The following is a 26,981-nucleotide window of genomic DNA, read 5'->3' as shown; positions in this document are numbered from 1 at the left end:
TGCGAGCGGGTCGATCATACCTCGCACTTCGGGGCGGTTGAAGCTGCTACGGCTGGAGCTCCCAAAAACCGGTCGCCAGCCAGGGACCTGCGAACTCCCGATGTTGCGGTCTGCAGGGCCCACGGCCGAAGCCTCCGAGATGGTAAGTCCAGGCCCTGCGACCGGAGTCTTCAAGGTCGATCCCAGCTGGAGGCCGCCGACTCCACGATGTTAGGCCGTAGCGCGAACGGAGATACGACACGGTAAAGGTCGCATCTCCGTTGAGGAGGAGATTTGAAAAAAGGTTTCCCCCAACTCCCCCACCACCCCCCCACATACACAGAGTTAAAAATAAAACAAAACGTACATTAAACGATGACAATAGACAAAAAACAAAAAAAAAGACAGAGAGACTGCCGGTGAGCCGCAGCTGCAGAACACAGCCACGCCCCATATGGTGTTCAGTCTTCTCTAAGCCTACTTTTTCCTATTGACTTGAAGAAAGCTGTAGTTAATTCAAACAGATTCAACCGATCTGTTTGAATCTCTTCATTTTGATCAGCCGACTACTGAAAATATATTTACCCTAAAGCTAATGTGTTCTTTCTCCCTAAAATGCCAAGCTTGTATGGAATAAATTATTTGTAAATTTATGGAAGCTGCTTTAATACAAACTGATTAACATTTGGAAAGTCATTATTGTCTGAAGAAGGGTCTCGACCCGAAACGTCACCCATTCCTTCTCTCCTGAGATGCTGCCTGACCTGCTGAGTTACTCCAGCATTTTGTGAATAAATACCGTCGATTTGTACCAGCATCTGCAGTTATTTTCTTACACTACATTGTCTGTGATGTGGTTGTTCTACTGGTATCTAGCTTCTAACTTACATTAGTTGAATTCTTTAATTGAATACTTGGGTAATTCATTTACTGGAAGTGATGTTTTGCATGTCAGCAAGTTGACTGTGTTGTAGTTGATATTGCTTAGTTGATATTGGCTCAGAACAGCCAGTATTAATCCTACAATTAGCATCCTTAAAACATGTTGACCATTTGTTGGTTTTCCCACTGTTTGAGATTTGGTGCACAATTTGGCTGCCTCGCTGCAACTTAGGAGCACTTCAATGGTTTTTTGTAGTTTCAGCATTTTTGACTGTACCTTCCACTGTACAGAATTGACATGATGTTCTCTCCTTGCATCTCTACAATCTTTCTTCCCTTAAAATGAACTATAAAACATAATTTTCCAGCAACATTTTAAATGGTTTTCCCCAGTTGTTTATCCAGGTCTCAATTATTTTGCCTAATTGGGCTTTGAAGATGTTTTCTAGCATTAACACAAGTTATGATGTTCCCCTGCAGCTGACTGGAAGTACAGGCACGCAGGGCTGATGGCCCTATCAGCGATTGGCGAAGGCTGCCATCAGCAAATGGAGGGGATCCTCAATGAAATTGTGAATTTTGTCTTGCTATTCCTTCAAGATCCAGTAAGTGAAACAAAATACAATTGCATTGCTTCAGTAAAAGCGTGGTGCGAATCTCCTGATAGTTCTCGGTGCTTCGACATAAAGTTTGCATTTGGTTAAAATATCTGTGGGTTGGATCTAAAGAGCGGATTTGTTTAGTCAGAGTCTAAACTTAAGTAGTGAAGTTTAGTTCAGGAGTGTGATACAGAATTTAAAAAACCCACTGTTTTGATAAAGTTATGTGGGGCTTGGCGATTATAACTATAGGCAAATTGGTAAAAGTTGTAATGTCAAGGTAATTATTTACAGATATATTGCTCATATATGGTTAGGGGAGAGTGTTTTTTTAAATTGTAACCTTCAGTTCTGATGTGCAGGATTTGAAATATAATGTGCATTTGATTTCATTTTAGCACCCAAGGGTTAGATATGCAGCATGTAATGCCGTTGGCCAGATGGCCACAGACTTTGCACCAACATTCCAGAGAAAGTTTCATGACAAGGTAAGCATCATCTTTTCAATTATGAATTGTCGTGTTTACAAGCCAGTGTTAAGATATTACAGAGACTACAAATCATGAGATGTATAGATCGTGTGGACGCTCAGTTTCTTGCGCAGAGCAGGGGAATAGAGAATCCGAGGGCATGGGTTTAAGATGCAGGGGGAAAGATTTTATAGGAATCTTAGGGGTAACATTTTCATGCAAAGGGTGGTGGATGTATGAAACGAGCTTCCAGAGGAGGAAGTTGAGGCAGGGATTATCGTTTAAAAATCAATTGGACAGGTACATGGATAGGACAGGTTTAGAGGGATATGGGCCAAACGCAGACAAGTGTGGCTCATGTGGATGGGGCATTTTAAGCCAAAGAACCTGTTTCCACACACTATGACTCTGACTAGAGAATGAGAGATGGGCGATGTTGGAATCTTGCGTTAAAAAAAAAAAATACTGTTGGAGAAACTCAGAGGGTCAAGCAGCATCTGTAGACAAACGGACAGATATTTTTGGTCAGGACCCTTCCTCAGTCTGACTTAAGAAGGGTTCAATCAAAAACATCAGCTGTCCATTTCCCTCTACAGGTGCTACCTGATCCATTCAGTTGTTCTAGCAATTGTTAAGATATTGTACTTGACATTAATTCATAAAAGGTACTGTACTATTGTTACATTGGATTAGCAGTGGATGATTTAATGAGCAACTCAATAATGGTCTGTTGAATCAGTAGCATCTGTTCAAATCCCACCAAGCAATCTGTTTAATTTCAACTTGGATCATTAAATATCGGATAGAAAGCCAGTGCCAGTAAAGATTGTCATGAAACTACCTGATTTTTATAAAGATCCATCTGAATGAATGAATGAAGTATTCTGCCATTCTTGCTCATTGTAGTTGAAGTGCGCTTCTAAATCCACAACTGTATAGTTAACTCTCAAAAATAGCATCTGCAAGGGTCCAACAAACCTATTGTTCAAGAGCATTTGAAGATGGACAACAAATGCTGTCCTTGCCTATCTTTTCTATGTCTCGTGAATGAATAAATTGCTGGTACTAAAACGGGCATAGGTCATGTCTGAATGGCTTCACCATTATCCAGTTCATCCTAAAGTTTACATTATCCCAATTCTGCTTGAACCAAGACTATGTAGAAATCCTTCCAAAATCAGTGCACAAAGGGCACTTTACCAGTCTGGTGTGTCAGTGTTTGTTTTGTTTCAAACAGGTCATCTCAGCACTCTTACAAACAATGGAAGATCAGGCTAATCCACGAGTTCAAGCTCACGCTGCTGCTGCTCTTATTAACTTCACTGAAGATTGCCCAAAGTCGCTGTTGCTCCCATACCTGGATAATCTCGTAAACCATCTGCACGTTATTATGGTGGCTAAATTACAGGAGGTAACTTCCTTTTAATTCTTCAGTGACCTTTTAGTTGCTTGCTGCAAATGAGAACTAGTTACTTACACTAAAACTGTAAGTTAGTAAGGGTATTGTCACTGAAGTATGGATAAAGAGGGAGGTTAATAAAATTTTGTCGGTGTGTTTTTGACCAGCAATGTTTGCACTGGACACTCGCCTTTTCATTGTGTTTATCTCAGCTGAACAAATAAGGGTAGAAATCCAATGTTAAACCTGTAATGTATTCGCAACTGTCTTTATTATCTTACTTGTGAGATTCTGGGTCAATTAGTGTGAATGGAGTCAAAATTCAAGGTGAAGTACAATGTGCAGCTGCTAGTGTACTGTTCCTTGTCATATGACCACATAAATGTCCACAGCAGAGAATTGTACAAGCAAGGTTACAGAAGGACACTAAGTTAGGAGATGAGACCAGAATTTTCTGAAGGGCAGAATACACGAAACAAAAAGTAATGTGTACAGTTGATGGGGTAGGCATTACTTCAAGACAAGGGTAATGCGATGCTTCAGCCACCAGCCATCTGGAAAACTCTTCTCACTGTACCTCAGGAAGAATCAATTAGCCATTAAAATGCTGAGGCAGAATCAGCAGATTGGCTCCCAGAGCATAGATTGTTTTGTGATGCGAAAACTCCAGGTTGAAGGGTGATTTAGTTGCAATGGTTAAAGTGATATAGGGGTTTAATGAAGTATGTAAAAATAAACGTTTTTCCACTAGGCAAGGGCTTGTGGTTATAAATGAGCATCAGATCTCTGAGGGTACTAACACTGAAAATGTAGAACTTTCCACAAAATGTTTATGGATACGAGAGTCAAATAAAAGTTTCATTGCTGAGTTGGGAAAATTCTTGATCTTTGAGATATAATAAGAGTTGGTGTCGAAGTTAGCAGGCAGAATTACAGTATGAATCAACCAGTTTTTTAGCTGAATACGAAGAGCTTTTAGAGACTAAATGGCCATCTCCTGCTTCAGAGTGATAAATGCTGAAACCATAGGTTTTGTTCCTTTATTTACTGCTGTCTCCATGCCTCGAGACTCTTGTAAACCCACATGATATTAAAACTTTACTCTCCCCACAGCTCATACAGAAAGGAACTAAGCTGGTGCTGGAGCAAGTCGTTACCTCCATTGCCTCCGTAGCAGACACTGCAGAGGAGAAATTTGTACCATATTATGACCTGTTTATGCCGTCGTTGAAGCACATTGTGGAAAATGGAATACAGAAGGAGCTCCGACTCCTGAGGGGAAAAACAATCGAGTGCATCAGTTTAATAGGCCTTGCTGTCGGTAAAGATAAGGTAATGCAATCTATTAAAACTTCCAGAGCATTTCTGGGTTAATAGTGGTGTTCAGTCCATTAACTTCTGTGTGCTTTGCAGTTTATGCAAGATGCCTCGGATGTGATGCAGCTGCTTCTAAAGACCCAAACCGATTCCAGTGAATTGGAGGATGACGACCCACAGGTACGTTGACTTGTGCAACTAAAGGCAACAGGAAATTGTGCGTATAAATCATCTGTGGTACTGCAAAGCACTCTAAGGTTTGATTTCCAATCCAGTTTCTGGTTTCAAAGGCTGAGGGTTCAATATCCACTCTAGAGACTTAAGTTTAGACGTAAAGATTATTTAGTGCCGTGCAGAGGGAATCAGGCAATATCAGCGTTACTGTCTTTTAGGTGTGATATTAAATTGAGGTCCTGTCTGCTGTTATATGGTACTATTTAACAAAAGAGCAGGTATCTAACATTTCTATATAATGCACATTAATATCCTGTCATTATTGCTATGTGAGGGATGTTCACTATACAAATTTGGCACTTTTTTTTACTATTACAACAACTGCACTTCAAAAGTACTAAATTGCTCTGGGACACCCTATCTACATTGGTGGGTACTGTGTAAGTGTAAACTATTTCCTTTTGAGGTTCTTCACAAAGGCATTGTTGACTTGACAATTTAGGGCATGTGACCGTGCATTTGGGCAACGAAGTAGGTTTTGAGAGCTTTTTACAGGAGGACTAGGATAGTACTGTGGATATTTATAATTTATGGGGCACAGGTAGTTGGGAGCACGACCACAATGGCCATTAATGTCAGTGATACTCAAGAAGTTAAAAGTGGGGCAAGGGAAGTCTATGCACTTTGATATTTGTTTATTAATTTATTATTGTTGTCATGTGTGCCAAAATACAGTGAAGAACTTTGTTTTGTCCACTATCTCGGCACATCACACCACACATCAATTATACCATACATGGGTACAACTTGTGCAAAATGAGATAAGAAATAGTGCAGGATATAGTGTTAAAGCTACATAAAGTGGAGATAAAAATGTGCAAGGACCGCAAAGAGGTAGATTGGAAGTTCGGGAATACATCTGTAGATTATGAGGTCCATTCAAGACTTTGATAAGATTGGGGCAGAATATGTTCTTCAATTTCCTTTGGGGAATAAAGCTGTTTTTTTTTTTTAAGGTTTAAGTTGAGTGCAACTGGGTTGAGGCTTGCAATCTTTGGAGTGGTGAGCCTTGGTTGTTGAAACAAACAATGCTGCAAAAGACGACACTCTACCCCATTGTGTCATGGTGGCGCTTTGAAAGAATTCTCCAATTCCTTAATTTTTTTCCGCATCACCTAGAAAGTATTTCCAAAATGCCTGTGGAATCTGCTACCTTTGCACTTCAGGCAGTGTGTTCACAAAGCACCAACTGCCTGCAAAGTAAAAATGCCTTCCTCGGTGACCTGAATCTTTTTTTTTTATTATCTTGTATCTCAGTCCTCTGGATACCAAAGTACTGAACTACCATCCCCAATAGTAAAAACTATTTCCATTTATGTATTCTGTCAGACCTTCAGAAGCAGGTTGATGAGTATGGAAGTTTCACATTTGTTGATGAGGTGTTTGGTTTGCTAAATAGTGCTAGTGAAGAATGCTGGCATGCAATGGTGGAGTCATCTGTGTTTCTTAAAAATATTTGAGTCCTTTCCAAAAAGAATTTTAGAAATGGAAAGAGCAAACTATAAATTTTAGGTATGACCCTACTTAATGTGGGATCAGCTGCTAATGCATGATAAATATATACAGCAATAGAATGAACAACGATAAAGCACAGTAATGTGCCCTTCAGCCCACGATATCCATGCTGAACATGATTCCAAGTCATCTAATCTCCTCTGCCTGCACATGATTCATATCCCTTCATTCCCTGCATATCCATGTGCCAATGTAAAAGCCTCTTAAATGCTACTATCATATCTGCCGGCACCACCACCCCTGGCAGCATGTTTCATCACCCAATCTTTTTCTCCAGAGATGCTGCCTGACCAGCTGAGTTACTCCAGCACTTTTTGTCTATAAAGTGTTCTGACTGTCTAGTCTATCTATGCATCTCATTATTTTGTATAGTTCTCAAGCCTCCCTTCTGCTCCAAAGAAAACAAACTAAGGTTGTTTAATCATCCCTTATAGCTAATCCCCTCTAATCTATACAGCATTTTGGTAAACCTATTCTACACCCTCTCAAGCCTCCACAACCTCCTTGTAATGAATGGGGTGACCAAAGCTACTTGCAATATTCCAAAAGTCCTTTAAAGTTGCAACATGACTTCCTGACCAATGAAGGCAATAAACCAAACTAAAGCTAAACAATGGCATCATGTTCGGCACAGATATTGTCGGCCAAATGGCCTGTGTTGCACTGTTCTATGTTCTATAAATAAAACAAATGTGCATTTTCCTTTTATAATCAGGAAACAACTTGCTGAGATTTATGCACAGAAACATAGAATGTTTTCTTGCAGTAAACTATGAATTCTTAATTAAACCACTGAAATTCTTACCTTTTTTAAAACTGCAGTGATACGAAAATATTAGTTTCGATGTTGGTGTGTATATTTGAGTCAGTTGTTGGTCTGATATTTTCTGCTTCCAGATTTCTTACATGATCTCTGCGTGGGCAAGAATGTGCAAGATTCTTGGTAAAGAGTTTCAGCAGTATCTTCCTGTTGTTATGGGTCCATTGATGAAGACTGCTTCAATTAAGCCTGAGGTAGCCCTCCTGGACAGTAAGTATAAATGACACCTTTCCCTGTTATCTTACATTCTAAATAGATACAGTTTGAGCTTTGTTCAAAGCAGGATAGCATCAGTTAATTGAATGGTTTTCATGTTTCTGTTGTTCACAAACCATAATTCAATAATCTATTTGAAATATTCGCCATGTCCAATTAAATTTAATGTTTACTAGCTGCACTCTACATGGTACCTTTAAAAAAAGTATCAGAACAACTTGAATGAATATTAATCCAAGCTGCTAAATAATACAGCACCTGCAAAGTACAATAGTAAATAATGATTCAAGGTTTAAAGATCCTAGGTCTTTTGCCTCTTTATTTCTGTTCTGTGCGGTTTGATTATCCCAATGAGATGGGATGCGTATATTGGGGATGAATTCTTGATTCAGCTGGAATAACCTTTCCAATTCATATTTTAATTTAAAAATTGTGACTGCATGTCGTTGAAGAGAGGATTGGATACACTAGCTTTTAACTTTCACGCAATGTGCGTTCAATTCATTGACAACTGAGCCCCCACTAATGCACTCTATGTTGCTTCCCCTCAGAAGAGTACTTAAGTGAAGCATTCATCGTAGGATTATAGTCGTGTATAGAACCAATCAAATATGAGCTTTGGGTGCCAATAGGCAATTAAAAGAAATCTCAGACCTAATTCAATTTTTTTTATAATGAAAAGCTTTACATTTCACACGAGTACATTTTATATGTAGCAATGATAGATTTATGGATTTTCTGTTTTGTATACCATTTTACAGCACAGAAATGGACTTTTCCTCCCAATTCATCCATACTGACAAAGTTGTATTAGTCCCATTTGCCTGCATTTGACCCAGATCCCTCTAAATCTTTCCGAGCCATGTACTGTCCAAGTGTCTCCTAAATGTTGTAATTGCACCTACCTCAAACACTGTCTTGTTCCATATATACACCACTCTCTGGAAGGAAAAAAATCCCCTTTAAATCTTCCCCACTCATCTTAAATATATGCACTCTTGTTCTGGACACTTCTCCCCAGGGAAAAAATACAGTGTCCATTCATTTTATCTCTGTCCTCATGATTTTATATACCTCTATCAAATCACCCCTCTGTCTCTAATGCTCTGGGAAAATATACTGTGAACCAAATTGACAGTTGGGAACAAATTCCAAAGAGCCAATGATCAGTCATCAAAGCACAGACCAGACCAAATGGGGAGACAACTGCAATGTTCATGGGTGTAGATAGATACTTCAATAGCTAAAGATTGAAGAGGACTTGCACAATTGTGAATCATTTCTGTTGTGGAATAAAGGTCATGTCAACTGAAGACAGATAGAGCTCTTAAAGATAGCGGAGTCAAGGGATATGGGGAGAAGGCAGGAATGGGGTGCTGATTGTGGATGATCAGCCATGATCACAGTGAATGGCGGTGCTGGCTCAAATAGCCGAATGGCCTACTCCTGCACCTATTATCATATCATATCATATATATACAGCCGGAAACAGGCCTTTTCGGCCCACCAAGTCCGTGCCGCCCAGCGATCCCCGTACATTAACACTATCCTACACCCACTAGGGACAATTTTTACATTTACCCAGCCAATTAACCTACATACCTGTACGTCTTTGAAGTGTGGGAGGAAACCGAAGATCTCGGAGAAAACCCACGCAGGTCACGGGGAGAACGTACAAACTCCTTACAGTGCAGCACCCGTAGTCAGGATCGAACCTGAGTCTTTGTCACCCATGTCTTTTAAAAAGAAACAAAGTTGGGTTTTGCCACTGGTTCTTTAGTGCTTTCAGTTTGCAAATTAAATGTATGTACAAATCATAATCAACTGTACCATTTGTGGATACATTGCACAGGAATTCTGTGTGGCAATTGACTTTCTGGTGAGTTGTTAAACCAAGGCCTCGCCTGCACCTAAAAAACTATCACACCAGTATTTTGGAGATCATGAGTCCACTCTGGCGACTTAAACCTATTATCTATGGGAGATTTATTTAATTTCTACGTTACAATAATGACTAGTCAGAAGTATTCATTTGCTGCAAAGTGTTTTTTGGCTATTCTCATGCCATGAAAGGTGAACTAGAATACACTTTTGTATAAAACAACCTAGAATCGTCAAAGTCATTTAGCTTGCATTTAAGTTCTGATACGTTGCAGTTGTGACAAATATGTGCAGCAAGTCAGGCTGTATTTTTGAAGTTGCGTGATTGTGCTCTGCTTTTTTCCCTGGTTTTATTCACTTTGTATTTGAATGACGTGAATTAAATTAATGTGCACATTGCATATTCATGAGCAAGTTGTTATTATGCAAGCTTTATAGTGTTCAACTTTTATTAGCACAAGATATGGAAAACATGAGCGAGGATGACGGCTGGGAGTTTGTAAACCTTGGTGATCAGCAAAGTTTTGGAATAAAAACTGCAGGGTTGGAGGAGAAAGCAACAGCCTGTCAAATGTTGGTAAGGGCTATTTAACTCATTAATACAGTTCTTGATTAATTGTGCTCATTATTTCAAAACAAAGTTTTCTGGTTATGTATGGTAAATAATTAATCACATATGAATACATTTATGTAAATACTGTTGTTTCCAGAACATGTTGGAGGCTGATTTTCCTGCAGCAAGTGACACATCTTGGGTCAACATCCTAAACCTTTTCTTCCATCCACAAAGCACATCAGGAGTGTGGAGGAAAACTCTCCACTTGCCTGGATGAGTGCAGCTCCAGAAAAACCCAAATTTCAACACTATCCATGACAAAGCAGCCTGCTTGATTGGTATACCAATCCCTAGTGAACAATGCAGTGTGTATCCAACTGTGCCTTGAGTTCTCAGAGAGCACCTTCAGCCCCCAAACTTTCCAGCCAAGTAGGCCGAGGGATAAGGTGCAATGGAATACGAGTTCCTGCAGGTTCCTCTCCAAACTCTGCGCTGCCCTGATTTAAAAATAGGTTGCTATTCTTTTATTGTTAAATATTCCCTCTCATTGGGAGTTTGGTCACCGGAAGCATAGTATCACTTCAAGGACATTGCTTGCCACCACTTTTGCAAGGCAGTTAGGTTCGGACATTAAATACTGGCCATTCCAATGAAAAAATAATTTTAAAATCCTGCATAATCTTGGACATTAAGCCAAACATGAGTAGAATGTAGAATTCTTATTAAAGTAAATCCAGATTCATTATTCTGAAAACAAATTGTGTTCATTAAACTCAGGCTACAAGGCTGAATGAAAAATCCAGATTTCACACATTCGTGCAAGGAAGATAAAAGGTGGACACTAAACTTCATTGACATGGTTTATCCCACTGCATTGGCTAATGCAAAAAAAGTATAATTGAATTCAACAATAACTATTTTGCATGAAATATAGAGACAAAATGCTGGAGTAACTCAGCGGGACAGGCAGCATCTCTGGAGAGAAGGAATAGGTGACGTTTCGGGTCAAGACCCTTCTTCAGACTATTTCCTACTATTTTGCATACTCAAGGTTTCAAGGTCAGTTTATTGTCACATGTACCAGTTAAGGTACAGTGAAATTCGATTTACCATACAGCCATACTAAAAAAAAAAAGCAACAAGACACGCAACTACATAAAAGTTGAAATAAACATCCACCACAGCGGATTCCTCACTGTGAAGGAAGGCAATAAAGTCCAATCGTCTTCCTCTTTATTCTCCCGCGGTCAGGGAAGTCGAACCATCCGCAATCGGGGCGATTGAAGCTCCTGAGTCAGGGCGGTCGAAGCTCCCGAAGTTGGTCTTTAACTATAGACCATGAGCTCCACGATGTTAAAGTCCGCAAGCTCCCGCGGTTGGAGCTTCAAAATCGATCCCCGACAGGGATCATGAGCTCCATGTTGGTAAGTCCCGCAGGCTCCTGCATTTGGAGCTCCCGAAGTCGGTCTCCAGCAAACACTGCCAACTCGATGTTAGGCCGCAGTACGGATGGAGATACGATATGGAAAAAAATCGCATCTCTGTCGAGGTAAGAGATTTAAAAAAGTTTCCCCCACCCCCCACATAAAACAGCTAAAGAACACTAAAACATATATTTAACACATACTATCAAACAACAAAGGAAGGGACAGACACTCTTGGCGAGGCAGCTATTGCTGACGCCACCCAGTGGATTGTATCTCATGAGTATCTTCAGAATACTCAGCACCTTCAGCAACAGATTTATTCACAAAATGCTGGAGTAACTCAGCAGGTCAGGCAGCATCTTGGGAGAGAAGGAATGGGTGACGTTTCGGGTCGAGACCCTTCTTCAGACCACATCTTGACCCACCTTCAGCAACAGACTGGTTACACCAAGATGCAGCATAGAACGTCACAGGAGACCCTTTTTCCCCTGTGACTATCAAACTGTATAAATCCTCCCCCTTCTGTCGTGGAGAAGAGTGACTCGCCTTCCCCACCCCAACCCCCTCCCCAATCTTTGCACATCCCCAATCCTGGACTTTCCATTCATCACTTTAATTTTATGTTTCATGTGTCTTGTGTTTTATGACTGTTGGCAGACCAATTTCCCTCCTGGGATAAATAAAGTTCTATTGTTTCATGTCGTATGATGTCTTTTAGAATTTTAATGGAAGATGAATAGTCAACCTATCTGCACCTGTACTATGTTGAGTGTTTCTGTCAAATGGTTGGGTACCATTGTATCTTTCAGCAATCCTACTCATGAGGTCATTTTTGCTGTAGATGGGTTTGCCAATCCCACAATGACCAGCCATGTACCATTACAAAAATTGTCTTTAAAATAGTCAGTACAGATCCTGTTGTACAGTGATTGTTCTTCCAAAGATTAATCATTGGCAAATTGTAATGTGTATCCCTAGGTCTGCTATGCAAAGGAGTTGAAGGAAGGGTTTGCTGAGTACACTGAACAAGTGGTGAAACTGATGGTGCCGCTCCTTAAATTTTACTTTCACGATGATATCCTTTCTTGTACGTACTTTTTGAAAACTATTCCACAGCATGGGAAAGAAAGTGAGGAAAAGCTTCTGCACCCAGAGGTAGTTGGGTTCTGAATCTCTGAAGAGGGAATGAGGTCTTCCGACTCCATCTGAAAGTACGAGGGTGAGCAGCTGTGGAGAAGTAACCTACAAGACCATAAAGTATTAGGATGAGTCACCAGCTTTTCTTTTGTAATGCATGAGCTCCAGTGGCTTTATTCTTGTACCATTAGGTATAAAAAAGCCCTGTTGAGGGTCTTTAAAGCAGGTTTATATATATCAGAGGCTGGTTCTGGGCGCTGCACTATAGGGAAGACATGAAAGCTATGGAGAGGATAAAGCAGGGATTGACATTGTTCCAGGGATGAGGCACATTCATTACGTGGATGATTAGAAAAGGTGGGGTTGTTCTTGCAAGTGATCAGAGGGGTATTTAAAAACCAAGTGTTTAAGTGAGCGATAAAGGGAAACTTCCCATTCCTGAAAGGAATTGGAAAAACAGGGGCATGAAGGGAAGGTAGATGGCAAGAGCCAAAGTGAAAGGAGGCATAAAAGTTCACCAAGACTGTTGGCTCTAGACTGCCAGGCAGAGTAGTGGAATAAGATTCAATTGCAGCTTTCAAAAGGGAACTGGGTAAATATTAAATACTAGGGGGCACAGCTTTAAGATGAGAGGGGAATGGTATAAAGGAGATGTGTGGAGCAATTTTTTTTTTACCCTGAGGGTGGTGGGTGCCTGGAATGCACTGCCAGGGTGATTGTGGAGGAAGGTATAATAGTGCATTTAAGAGCCTTTTGAATAAGCATATGAATATGTATGGGATAGAGGGATATGGGTTATATGCAGGCTCAGGAGTTGAACTTGGCATCTTGTTCCCCACTGACATTGTGGGCTGAAGGGCCTGTTTTTGTGCTGTACTATTCTACGTTTTATATCTGAAAAGAAATAGGGGTGGGGGGGGATGGTGTGGTTATGGGATAGAACAGGAATTATGTCTGGTGTAAACTCAGGCACTTGTGATCTCCTTTCATGCTGTAATTACTCTGTGAATGTTCTTTCAAAATACTCTTCAGTCCTCCTTAACAGAGAAACGTGTTCGTGTTGCTGCTGCTGAATCGATGCCTCTGCTGCTGGAATGTGCCCGGGTCCAAGGACCCGAGTACGTGACACAAATGTGGCATTTTATGTGTGATTCTCTCATCAAAGGAATTGGTACGGAGCCAGATTCTGATGTTCTTTCTGAAATTATGCATTCTTTTGCAAAGGTAATCTTTTATGCCAAATACGGAAAACATTGTCATTCATGTTTTTTTTTTATGGTGCAAAGAATATTTGGTTGCTGCTAGGTGCTTCCTATCCCATAGAATTTGCTGGTATTGCTAACTTGTGACTAAATAGGTTCTGTGTCATTTACAATTGTTGTTTCATACAGCATGGTAACAATTCCATGGGTCCTCCAGTCTGCACTTACCATCAGCCACTCACTTGCTCAAATCATGCTCTTATATGCTCCTGCACATTCTCGCCATCTAACCCTGATTCTAACATTCACAGGAACAATTTACAGTGGCCAATTAACATCACGGACAACATGTAAATTGAACATACACAGCACTGGATTTTAGGATTAAACCTCCAGAACTGAGCGAATTGAACCCCATTTGATTCTAGTAGGTTCACGTTTGACTCCCGATATGAGAACACAAACATCTGCAGTTCATTGCACTATTGAGAGACATCCACATGATAGAAGGTGATATCTTCCAAATGAGACTTGGAAATGAGGCCCTGTTGACTCTCTGGGAACGTGACAAACAAAAACCCAAGGTCCTATTTTGAAAACCAGGGGATTTATCCGAGCAATACTTAGTCCTCGATGAAAATGCAAAAAATACAGATTTTAAAGTGTTTGCTATTTTGCCCGAGGGAACTTACCATATGCAAAATAATGGTTATGTTTCATATTTTACACCAGTGACCACATTTCTTCATTACTTGCTTCACTGTGAAACTCCTTGGGTGTGCTGAAAGGGACATGAAAGGCACTATGGAAATTCAGATCTTTTTGAATCCTGCTATAACATGATCTACAATATTGTCTGTATGGTTTTAGATCAAACCTTCAGGATTTTTTGAATCATAAGATACTTCATTCTGAAGTAAGCAAAATGTAGAACAGACTACACCGCATGACATTTGGTGCAAAACTTAATCCCTATCCTTAAACAGGGTGGAATTTCTTCTTTAGCAATTTCTTGCTTGTCTGCTTTTGAAGACGAGCAGAGATCAGGTAAATTTCCTTCTCCAAGAGACCAGATATTTTCCTAAATTAACAAGCTTTGGTGCTGAATTTGCCATTCTTTGGTATGTGTAAACAAATGTCCATTCTGCATTTAGAAAGCTTTCAGGTCGTGAATCCACTCGTCAGTTTGATCACTCCAATGAAAAGCTTAATGCTTTTTAAACTGGCTTTGCTTAATCCAAATAATCCCTCGCCATGATAAAAGGATGCTGATGTATTTAAATGGCAAATGCACTGTTGTAAATGCATCTGCACGGAGCAATACAATGAAATGCATAAGCCACAGACTGGAATGGAAGGCAGTGCAGCAAAAGTGATGACTGGACTTTGACATCAGGCTGCTTTAGATACAGAAAAAAGAACATTACTTAACCTACTTAGTTAAATACTGAAGTGAATTTAACTGAAATTGAGATATTTCCAATGATCTGTTGATGGTATGATCAAAATGCACTATCATTGCAATATTCAATGTAGGATCACCCTTCCTGCCTTTCTTGCGTGTTAATATCTTATGCTCTCCATTTCAAATCTGATTTCAGTACTGTGACCTTATTGATGTCCTTGCATTTTTTTCCTCTGCTCTTTAGTGCATCGTGTTGATGGGTGAAGGCTGCTTAAACAAAGAACATCTTGAGGAACTGGGCAATATTATGAAAGGGAAATTAGAGGAACACTTCAAAAATCAAGAATTGAGACAAGGTATAAATGTGTTGCATCTTTAGTAAACTTCAAGGCGATCTCTTGAGGAAACCCTACCTTGCAATGTTTCTATCGTTGTAACCTCTAACTTGCCATCTCATTTTTCTGTTCATATGCAGACTTTTAGTTGTAGATTTATGTTGAATTTAATTGGGTGATGTTTATCTTTTAACCTCAGCAAAGCGACAAGATGAAGACTATGATGAACAAGTGGAAGAAAATTTACAAGATGAAGTAAATCAATTTAGTTATTATAGTTTATTAAATTATCTTAAACTTATCTGCAGTAATTATTAGTGTAACAAGTTAATTTACTTGTGGAAAAGATTACTGAAGGTCTTTTGTATTTGTCTAACTAGCAGCAGTAAATTCTAAATGAATTTTGACTAATTAAAATTTGAGTGTGTTATGCAATTATTTGTTTGGTTACAGGATGATAGTGATGTTTACATCTTGACTAAAATTTCGGACGTCTTGCACTCAATGTTCAGCTGTTATAGAGAGAAGGTGCTGCCGTGGTTTGAACAGATCCTCCCTCTCATAGTTAATCTAATTGTAAGTGTAAAACAAAAGAAAGATTCAAGACTGGCTCAATTTTTCCTAATGTTTCTGTTTTGCTGATGAATATTTTTTATTTCTGCAGTGTCCACAGAGGCCATGGGCAGATAAGCAGTGGGGCCTGTGCATCTTTGATGATGTAATTGAGCATTGCAGCCCTACATCCTTTAAGTATGCAGAGTATTTCCTTCGGCCCATGTTGCAATACGTCTGCGACAACAGTCCTGAGGTCCGACAAGCAGCGGCCTATGGGATCGGAGTTATGGCTCAGTTTGGTGGAGAGAATTACAGGTCTTTCTGCACTGGTAGGTAATGGATTGGGTTTTATTTGTCTGAACAAATAGACTAGAAAATAAAATAAGCTGCTGGAAGAACTCGCCATGTCAGGCAAAATTTGTGAAGGAAAATGGACAGTCGATGTTTCGGTCAAGACCCTTCTGTCCACACGAAGGGTCTCATAAGTTCTGGGAGTAGAATTAGGCCATTTAGCACAAGTCTACTCTGCCATTCAATCATGGCTGATCTATCTTTCCATCTCGACCCCATTCTCCTGCCTTCGCCCCATAACCCCTGACACCCCTCTCATCCTGAAACGTCTGTCCATCTCTCTCCACAACTGCTGCCTGACCCGCTGAGTTCCTCCTGCAGCTCGCTTTTTGCTTAAGCTTCCAGCATCTGCAGTTCTCATCGCCCCATTGCAGAGATTGAGTGGGGTTAAGGCAGAGGCCTGACAATGCAAAAGTTGTTTTAAGCTTTGCACTATTTTGTCAGCATATAATGACATGATGTCATAATTGCATGAAGGTGCAGTGACTTGGCATTGATATATCAGTTGGAGTCTTAGTTTATGAACATACCAGGAGTAGTTAATCCACATCTGTTTGTTACAAGTACTTTCTATCACATTTTCACTTGTGCCTTTGAGGAGGGTTTATAAACTTGATAGCTGAACTGTAGTAGCCTGCTTCAAAGCTTAATTTATGGGTGTTCTAAATGAGCAGTGGATTGAGCTGATTCTATAACAGTGTGATGACTGTCTGACAAAAGATAGATTCCGACCATAGAAAGCCATTGACCACCTTGTTTCAGAAATCTTTACAAACTTAAATGCATTTATTATTGATGCTTCTCTGTAACCTTTTCCAATGTTTGATTTTCAAAAATACTTAAATATTTCTTTAGTATACAGGAAAGGATGCATATCTTTTTTTTTAAATGGCACTGTATAAAAACAGATTTCAACAAAACTTAGCTGACATTGTAACTGAAAAGTCCTTAGTTTTTATTGCATAAATCTTTAAACACTGCAACCAATCTTGACGTGTGGGTTGAGTGTGTGACAAATTCCTATCCCAAGGTTGTTGCTAGGCTGTGGTGGAGGCAATGTGTTTGTGTGCATCAAAGATTTAAGATTAAATTAAATCATCTGTCTACATCTTGTAGGTTTTGGAGGAAGCTGACTGTCAGGATAATTAATGTTAATTTCTTTTCCCCCCTAACAGAGGCAATCCCACTCCTGGTTGGAGTTATCCAGATGGAAGGGTCCAAAACCAAAGAAAATATTAATGCAACAGAAAACTGTATATCTGCTGTAGGGAAAGTCATGAAGTGTAGACCAGAATGTGTAAATGTCAGTGAGATTTTACCTCACTGGCTCACGTGGCTTCCACTGCACGAAGACAAAGAAGAAGCAGTCCACGCGTTCAATTATTTGTGTGATCTTATTGAAAGGCAAGTTCTTTGTCACAATGGTAATTCTCACTCGCAAACTGGTGAAGTAATCTGAAGAGGTTAAATGCTATTGGGGGGGAAGGATACTGCGGAAAATAATCAGGGTGGTATAGCATGGAAACAGGTCCTTCAACCGTCTGCGCTGAGCATCAGGCTCTCCCATTTCCCCTCTTGCATCCCCATCACTGAATCCCCTGCCACCCACCTACACATGGTGAAATTTAGTGACCAGTTAACTTAAAACCCAGTGCATTTTTGGTATAAGGAAGAAAACCTGAAAGTAAGTTTAGGGCAGCACGGTGACACATCGGTACAGTTGCTGCCTTCCAGTTTTGCAGCACCGGAGACCCAGGTTCGATCCCAATTACGGGTGCTGTCTGTATGGAGTTTGTACGTTCTCCCCATGACTGCGTGGGTTTTCACCGAGATCTTCTGTTTCCTCCCACACATACAGGTTTGTAGGTAAATTGGCTTGGTAAAGGTGTAAAATTGTCCCTAGTGTGTGTAGGATGGTGTTAATGTGCGGGGATCGCTGGTCGGTGTGGACTCGGGGGGCCGAAGGGCCTGTTTCCACGCTGTATCTCTAAACTAAACTAAATTTGCCTGGGAAAACCCATGCTGCCAGTCAGGAAGAACACACAGGCAGCACCAGAGGTTGGGATGGAACCTAGGTCTCTTGAGGTACGTGCCAAGGTGCCACTCCAGGAGCAAGGGGACAGGGACTAACTGCGCCTCGTGAATGTCGCTCTTGTCTTTGCATTCAAGACTTGAGGGCCAAAATCTCAGCCGGTGCTCTCATGCATTGCCAAGTGAATATTACACTGGGGGAACAGTTATCTTTTGATCAGCAATTAAACACAAGCCTCTTGTGCTCCTGTGGATGTCATATCCTGTGGGATTATTTGGTTATTTGGAAGGAAAGCTGGTGCCTTGTCAGTAATAGTGCCCAAGTCATCACCTTATCAGGTCATTTTTACATGCCTGGTTCTTCTAAGTTTGCTGCATGTAGTTCAAAGCCACATTCCACATTACAATCATGACAATGGAATTGATGCAGATCTGGGAGGAAACTTCCAGTCAGTAATGTGTGAAATGTTCCCACTGCGTATCCTTACCCACCACTTGTGGGTCCAAGCTTCTGCTAATTCATTCACAAGATATGTTCTATACGGGTGTCGGGTTATGGGTAGAAGGCAGGAGAATGGGGTTCGGTGGGAGTTATACATCAGCCATGATTGCATGGCAGGGTAGACTGAATGGGCCGAATGGCGTAATTCTGCTTCTATCACTTCTGACCTTGCGCTAGTTTAGTTTGAGTTTAAGTTTAGAGATGGAGCATGGAAACAGGCCCTTCAGCCCACTGAGTCCATGTGGACCATCAATCACCCGTTTATGTTTAGTTCTATGTTATCCCACTTTCTTTTCCATTCTCTACCCTCTAGGGGAAATTTAGAGGCTAATTAGTCTGCAAACATGCTGGTCTTGTGGGATGTGGGAGGAAACCCACGCGGTCACAGAGAAGATGTGGACAGCACCTGAGGTTAGAATTGAACCTTGGGTCTCTGGTACTGTGAGGCAGCAGATCTACCAGTTGCACCACACTGCCGCCCGAAGGGCCCATTCCTGATTATACTTGAGAAGTTGGTGGTCGTGAATCGCCACTTGAGCCGCTGCAGTCCATGTGCTGAAAGAATTGCTACACTTTACCCTTGGTTTTGCTTGCAACAAAAGTAGAGCCTGGAAAGGCTCGGCAGTTTGGACAGCATCTGTGAAACCCTTGCCCCACCTTACAGTTCCTCTGGCAGTTCATCCCATGTAGTACCAGCTCGTTCTATATATGTGTGAAAAAATTGCCCCTCAGGTTCTTATTTGAACCTTAGTCCTCTCACCTTAAAACTTATGCCCTCTAGATCTCGATTCTCCTATCCTGAGATAAAGACTGCATTCATCCTACCTCTGCCCCTTGTGATATTATACAATTCTAAGATTGCCCCTCAGTGTTCTACACTCCAAGGATTAAAGTCCTAGCTTGTCCAACTTTTTTCAGCAACTCAAGCTCAAGTATTGGCAACATACTTGCAAATCTTTACGGCACTGTGACATCTTATGTTGTTGGGACTGGAGTCTCATTAAAGAATAGGGAAGCAGATTTTTTTCTCTCAAGCACATTAGTGGGTTTTTATCACATTCCAGTCGTTTTGTGGTCTCCATTACTGGTACCAATTAGCAAATATGCTGACTGGCATGTTTGTAATAGATATTTGACAGTGGCCAGCAGTCAATGCAACTTCCTGGTTAGCCAAGGTACCTGGAAGAGCAGGGACAGTGTGTGACAGGGATTCCAATAACATGTTTTCTGCGTGCAGTGCTGTTTGTGGCCTCAATACTTGTATATGCACATATACAAGTATATGCACATGCACACCTACAGATGGTGCTGCAGTGCAGGGTGACCAAGTGTTCTGGAACATCTGTGTACTTACTTTGATGTCATTAGCAGGTGTCCAACAAAACCCAAGACACACAAGGCTCAACAGTGTACATTGTTATACTGTCTTTGTTGAACTCATTTGGTTGTACTTTTGTGCCTAAGTTGTACTTTTTAAATTGCACAACAATTAAAACCACAAAAATCCTCGTTGTCATTCTAGTCCACTATTGAGTGCCGGGCCAAGATGGCAAAATAGTAGAGTACAGCACGTTGACAGACCCTTTGGCCCACATTCTCTGTGCTGTCCCTGATGCCGAATTAAGCTAAACACTACAAATGATCCATATAATTTAATTTCCAGCCTGGAACATCGAAATGACTTTTAAACTTTTCTATCATATCTGCTCCAACCACCCCACCCCCGCCCCACTCTGGCAGGGCACCACATACTGTGAGTATTTTATACAAGAGCTTGCCTCGCACAATTACTTTAAACCTGCCTCCATCACCCTAAGTTTATGCCCCCTTGCATTTGACATTTCGATTCTGGGAAATACTCTGTTTATTTCATCGGAGCCTCGTGTTTTATATTTTGTCAGATGGCTCCTCGGCGTCCTTCACTCTTGGGAAAACCATCAATGTTTGTTCAATCTCTCTGTATAACTAATATGCTCTAAATTGGGCAACCTCCTGCTCATCCTCCCATAGTGTGGCAATCTGAATTGCACGCAATAGTCCAAATGTAGCCTAACAAGGCATTGGTGGTACTGTTTTGAGGAGCAATTGTCCTGGTCAACTAGCATCATTGAAAATGAGCCGCATTATTTTTGCTGTGTGTAAATTGGCTACCGCTTTTCCTATTTCACTATGTCTACGCCTCAAAAAGTATTTAGTTGACCGTAAGGAACTGTGGGATGCCCTGAAAGTAATGTGAAAGGTATGCAGAAAAGCAAATCTGCCTTTAATAGAATGCCCTCAACAAAATTTGGCACTGAGCAATAGAAGATTTTGGGACAACTGACAATAATTTGGTCACGCAAGATTTAAGGAGAGTCTTCAGGGAGGAAATGAAGGGATGGCGAAAGGTAGATAGAATGTCCAGGAGGCATAGGAAATAGAGGGATGTGTAAGAGGGAGAAATGGAAGAAGATGGTGCTTATGAAAAGTTATTAGGATCTTGTAGCTTGATTTTTCTAATTTTTGAACTAAAAATTCTCAACATACTCAAGTTTAAATATCCAGTGATTTCACAAGTAAAGTCATTGATTTTTATTTCCCTTCCACAGTAACAATCCAATTGTGCTTGGCCTTAATAATTCCAGCCTTCCTAGAGTGTTTGCTATCATTGCTGAGGGTCTTGCTAATGAAGCAATAAAGAGTGAAGATCCCTGTAGCAAAAGATTGGCCAATGTAATCCGACAAGTACAGGTATGTACGTCAGATCAAATCGGGGGAGAGGGAGGTTTTGGAGGGGATGATGAGAAAGTTGGATGAGATTATTAACTGGGGGGCTGCCGAATATGGATGTTTCATTGTATCTTACTTTTATGTGTAAACAATGTCGTGAATTCAAATCCCATTCAAGTGGCTTGAGCACAAATCCAGGCTGATATAGCAATGTGGTACTGAGGGAGTGCAACATGGTCAGAGGTGCACTATTTCATAAGAGATGTTCAAATAAATCTCTGCTCAAGGGAACAAAAGATTCCATGGTACAATAATGAGCAAGTATTTTCTATAATGGGCCTTACTAATGTAAAATACTCATCAGATAAGCGATCTGCTTGTGTGCCCATTGATGAGAGGGGACCTTGCTGAATTTATTACATTACATCACTGACTACTCATTGCCTGTCATGAGCTTGAACACCTGAAAGGGGTGTCACTGTGACATATTATGGAATTGTATGTCCTGTTCTTTGGAAGAGTTGGTGAAATTTTTCCAGTGTGCATCGGGTCAGCTTACTGAGATGTTGTACGAAGCGTGTAACATTCTGCATTTGAGATATTTCTTGGAAAGTATGTACCATAACTGAAACTACCAACATCCTCATAACTAGTTTTTCCTGTCTTCTGTATTTCATTGCATGCTGTAATGACATAGCATATGGTTTGTTTACATTCTGAGAGCAGCCCTTACATGATATGTTAGCTGCCCTGACAGTATGGTGCTCTTGCTGAAAACCCCTCTTTTGCTTCCAGGGCTCGGGGACTCTGTGGACAGAATGCATGGCATCGCTCAACGAATCGCAGCAGGCAGCAATACAGAATCTGTTGAACACTGCTTGAATGGCCTTAAATACTCCTAACATGCAAAAATCATTCATGATTTGTCCTTTTTCTCCCTCTTCTGTGAGAGAACTGTTGTGTGGGTCACTTATGCAGACCGCAATGAGTAGCAGGAAGCTCTGATTCAGCGCATATTGTGTATTAAGACTGCTGGAAATTACAAAGGAATATCTTCATATCCCACCCTTACAGCACTGATAGTTATTTTTCTACTTTTATCACAAGAACATGGCACAATTGTGGTCAGTTTAAACAAAAACTGTCTCATATCAACCATAACTAGTTTGAAACAAGTTACTCTGGTATTGGTGTGCATTCAACTGGTAAGATATTTCTATATATCTAGTATTGTACTAAATAGTGTGGTGATTGATTTCCCTCCCCCCTCCCAGCCATCCCCCGACCAAGGTAAGCAATTATTTTCCTGCCTGCAAGATCTCTCGTCTATGCTATTGTTTTTGATAATCCTGCCCTCTTTGTTTGCTGTCTTGCAAACAATTCTGAAATGTGAATTCCTTCAGCGTGTCCAGCAGTACATCTGTCCAATAAATGATGCAATGTGAATCCATGTGATGTGCGCCTTTATTAACTTGAACATGGTTTTCATTCGATGCCCAGTTGTCAGCGAGGAGGCGAATCTACTGATGAGTTGGGTGGTGGCTTAGTCTTCAGCTATTGCAGGATAATGTTTTCTTCTGGCTTCTAACATCTACAATGCTAAAGTGATGCCAGGATTGGGTGTGAGAAATGAGATCAGGGTATTCCAAAGACAAATTGGCATCGGTATCCTGCTTCATTATGCAAAGTCCACATTGCAGTAATAAAAGTACTATCATTAAATTGCCCGGGGTTGCTGATTTTGCATTACAAAGGTGAGCAATTTATCTGAACCAATGCTTTAAATGATTTTCATTCCCCTAATGCAATATCGATCCCACTTCCATCGCGGTGGGTGTTCTGTGTGGAAATAGCGATCTGAAACTGTGACATTTGTGCTCTTTACAATAGAAAGTTCTGATGAAAACCCAAACTTTAGAGTGACAATTGCATGGCTCTGAGCTCCAGTTGCTAAAATACGGATAATGGCGCTATGTTTGATGCTTAAATATAACGTAAGTTTTAATTTTTGACACTTAGATAAATGAGATGTTTGCGAAAAGTGGCTGACTTAATTTCCCTGACAAATAACTTAAGACAAAACTAAATTGTAGTAAAGAAATCAAAGCAAGCTTTGAAACTAACTGATGGTGTAATGAGTAAAGGCAGACCACTAACAGTTGCCTTGGCAGTATTATGAAATATTTATAGTTTTCCCAGGTACTTTCATTCGGTTTCCCCTTATTGCTAAACATTGGATTTTACTAACTTCTGTAGAAAGCAGTTCTTCTCGATGTAATTGTAATTTCAGAATAAATACAATGTAAAACCTATCTTGTGCAGCAGTTTTTCTTTTCATGTTTATTAAACAGGTAAGTATTTTAGACGTTAATATTGAGGGGGAAAATGTGAAAGTCTGTATTTTCTGCAATTTTATCCTTGATTGAATTATTTGTCAGTTTCTAGAATCTTTTTTTATTTAACTTGTCCTTCTTTCTCCATTTCCCTCTACTTGTCACCCTTGTTACATCTCCCCCTCAAAAGATCTTTCATGCCACTCAATACCCATTCTTACTTGTGCTCTGCCCTCGTACTCTCACTAAAACTATGCTATGACAATCAACTCTTTGCCAGAGTTTAAGGTTGAAAATGGTGTGTTTTGGTTGGCATATAATGTGATCTTAGGAAATGTTTCATTGGTAACTAAAGGCGGTATTGATGTACACAGACCCCACCCAGTATCATGGTGTGGAGTGGGACAGAATGCCAGGCCTGGGCACCTGTTTTTCCGACTCTCCAGGAATCCACCAACAAAATATGATTCTGAGGAGAGGATTAGGGATTGTTTACAATGAATCCCTTTGATCCAACATGTTACTAAAGCATGGCAGTTGTGAACAATCCTCAACAATTTCCAAGCTTCAGTGCAGTGTAATGGAATGTAACCATTTTACTTTTCCTATGAAAATAATTCCTGTAGTATTTAAGAGTGGCAGCTTGGTCCATGGAACAATTTGCTAGTCATTGCCTTTGGACAAAATGAAATAATTGTCTTTTCAGGTCTGCTGCTGAAGTTTAGTTTAGCTTACTTTAGAGATGCAGGGCGGAAAGAGGCCCATCGGCCCCCCCAAGTCTGCGCCGACCAGCGATCCCTGCACATTAACACAATCTTCCACAATAGGGACAATTTACAATTATACAAAGCCAATTAACCTACAAACCTGTATGTCTTTGGAGTGTGGGAGGAAACCGAAGATCCCGGAGAAAACCCCATGCAGGTCACGGGGAGAACGTACAAACAAGCACCCGTACTCAGGATGGAACCCAGATCTCTGGCGCTGTAAGGCAGCAATTCTACCTTTGCGCCACCATGCCGCCCTAAGTATTTGATTGGAAGAGCTTGCTTCACTGAAGCCATGATTGTGTATTCCTGATTGTAATGAACATCTTTGTGCATTCACCCGTGTCTACGAAGTAAAATGAATACCTTTGTGGTTCAAAATATTGGATATGGTTTCCAATTTGGTAGAAATCCCAAAATTATTCTCCTGAATATACTGGATAAATTGGTCAAAAAGAGATGCAGCATGGAAACACGGCCTTTGGTCACTTGACACCTCTTCCCCTCAAAATGCCTTGCATGCCACTTAATACCCCATTCTCACTTGTGCTCTCTCCCCAGCTCTCATACTCTATGTAACTAAAGCTATACTGTTGCAACCAACATTGCCAGAGTTTAAAGTTGAAATCGGGGGCCACCAACCACCTATTTGCACCAATCCTCCATTAATCCTTTTGTTATTCTCCCTACATTCTCATCAACTCTCCCCACTTTCAACCATTCACTTACATAATAGGGGGGGGGGGGAAATCACAACAGCCAATGAACCTACCAACCTGCATGCCAGGCATGTGGGAAGAAACTGGAGAACCCAGGGGAAACACGTGTTCACAGGGAGAACATGCAAACTCCACACAGCTGGCACCTGAGGTCTGGTTAGAACTGGACTCGACTAGCTGCATCACAGGGTTACTATTACAATTCATGTTAAGATTTATTTGCAATGATCCAGTGGAGTGTAATGGAATATAAACATTTTCCTTTGCCTATGAAAATAATTCCTGGCATATTTCAGAGTGGCAGCTTGGTCCATTTGATAAAATCCATTGAAGATGGGCTTAAAGCAAGCAATGATGATTTTTAATTAACATTCTGCTTGTAATCTGATTAGTTTTTGTATTTCAAAGCTTTAAGTGGATATGATGGGTTAAATGGCAGCCATGAACTTGTATAAACTAGGACAGAAAGTCATTCCTCCCCCTATTCAAGCTCTTTCTTGATATTTCTATTCAGAATTATTGCTGAATAATTAAGAATACTGATCAGAGCTAGTACATCCAGGGAATAATATGTTTGAAGAGCTTTGCAGGAGCAATGGGGTGTGGAAATTTGTGATGTTAACCTTGAGCTAGGGCCAAATTTATGAATGGGCTCTGATCCAAGCCACTTGAATGTTGAACCGATGTGAAAAGATCACATAACATCAAACTCGGCAAACATGTTTTACCTGTATGTTCCCAGCATTAAAAATTCCCTGCACTTTCTTTTAATGCGGATTACTATCCTCCATAATCCTTTGAAAATTACAACTTGGGACAAGAATCTCCATTTAAGTTGGATAAAACCATATCAGACATTCTTTCACCCCGATCGACCTGCAAGTGAAGTTGGAGGTTCTATTAAATATATTAAAAATACTGTTAGCTCATAACAGAAAGCACAGCCAACTTTATGAGGTGAAGTCACTTGGCTTGATAGTTTTCTGGATTTCTTTTCAATTTAATCATAAAAGCCAACACAGTTTTGTTTTTCTTTTGTGTGTTAAATTACCAATTGGCCAGAGTAGCTATACCCAGGATCTTTTTTTTTTTTGTTGCTCCAAAGCAACAACCAGGTAAAACATATGAGGACATGCGCTGTTAAATTAGAGGCATCCCAACATTATGGTGGTTCAGATATCAGAAATTTCCTTTACGCAATTCACAAATGATTTGCCGCACAGTGGTAGAGTTACTGCCTTACAACGCCAGAGACCCGGGATCAATCCTGACTATGTGTGCTGTCTGTATGGAGTTTGTATGTACTCTGTGACGTGTGGGTTTTCTCCGGGTGCTCCAGTTTCTTCCTACGTTCTGAAGATGTGTGGGTTTGTGGGTTAATTGCTTCTGTAAATTGTGGAGTGTAGGATAGAACTAATATGCGGGGCAATTGTTGGTCAGCGCGGACACGGTGGGCTGAAAGGCCTATTTCCACGCCGTATTTCTAAACTAAACTAAAATCCAAGTTGCTTTAGACATTGACATGGACATTGACTCTTATTCAAACAGCATAGTATCAGCCTCTTTGGCCCAACTCATCCACGCCCCAAAATGCCCCGTATAAGCTGGCATCATTTGTCCATATCCGTCCAAACCTTTCC

At 40.6% G+C, this 26,981-nt stretch overlaps 1 protein-coding gene across 1 annotated transcript in view; it reads left to right on the top strand.

The window, feature by feature from the left end:
• The window catches only part of kpnb3 (karyopherin (importin) beta 3), a 52,880-nt gene extending 29,090 nt beyond the window's left edge, over positions 1-23,790 (top strand). The window contains exons 11-26 of the mRNA XM_078402241.1: positions 1,342-1,466; positions 1,859-1,948; positions 3,168-3,341; positions 4,443-4,661; positions 4,743-4,826; positions 7,293-7,425; positions 9,768-9,889; positions 12,274-12,370; positions 13,484-13,656; positions 15,284-15,395; positions 15,574-15,629; positions 15,828-15,950; positions 16,039-16,258; positions 17,456-17,684; positions 21,402-21,543; positions 22,318-23,790. Of these exons, the coding sequence (XP_078258367.1) occupies positions 1,342-1,466; positions 1,859-1,948; positions 3,168-3,341; positions 4,443-4,661; positions 4,743-4,826; positions 7,293-7,425; positions 9,768-9,889; positions 12,274-12,370; positions 13,484-13,656; positions 15,284-15,395; positions 15,574-15,629; positions 15,828-15,950; positions 16,039-16,258; positions 17,456-17,684; positions 21,402-21,543; positions 22,318-22,404 (2,186 nt within the window). The 3' untranslated portion in view covers positions 22,405-23,790. The remainder of the gene's footprint in view (positions 1-1,341; positions 1,467-1,858; positions 1,949-3,167; positions 3,342-4,442; positions 4,662-4,742; positions 4,827-7,292; positions 7,426-9,767; positions 9,890-12,273; positions 12,371-13,483; positions 13,657-15,283; positions 15,396-15,573; positions 15,630-15,827; positions 15,951-16,038; positions 16,259-17,455; positions 17,685-21,401; positions 21,544-22,317) is intronic.
• Positions 23,791-26,981: the final 3,191 nt, after the last annotated feature.

Source organism: Rhinoraja longicauda, chromosome 7 (assembly GCF_053455715.1).
Source record: "Rhinoraja longicauda isolate Sanriku21f chromosome 7, sRhiLon1.1, whole genome shotgun sequence".
In the NCBI taxonomy this organism is placed as follows: Eukaryota; Metazoa; Chordata; class Chondrichthyes; order Rajiformes; family Arhynchobatidae; genus Rhinoraja; species Rhinoraja longicauda.
This window is presented reverse-complemented; position numbering and strand designations above follow the sequence as displayed.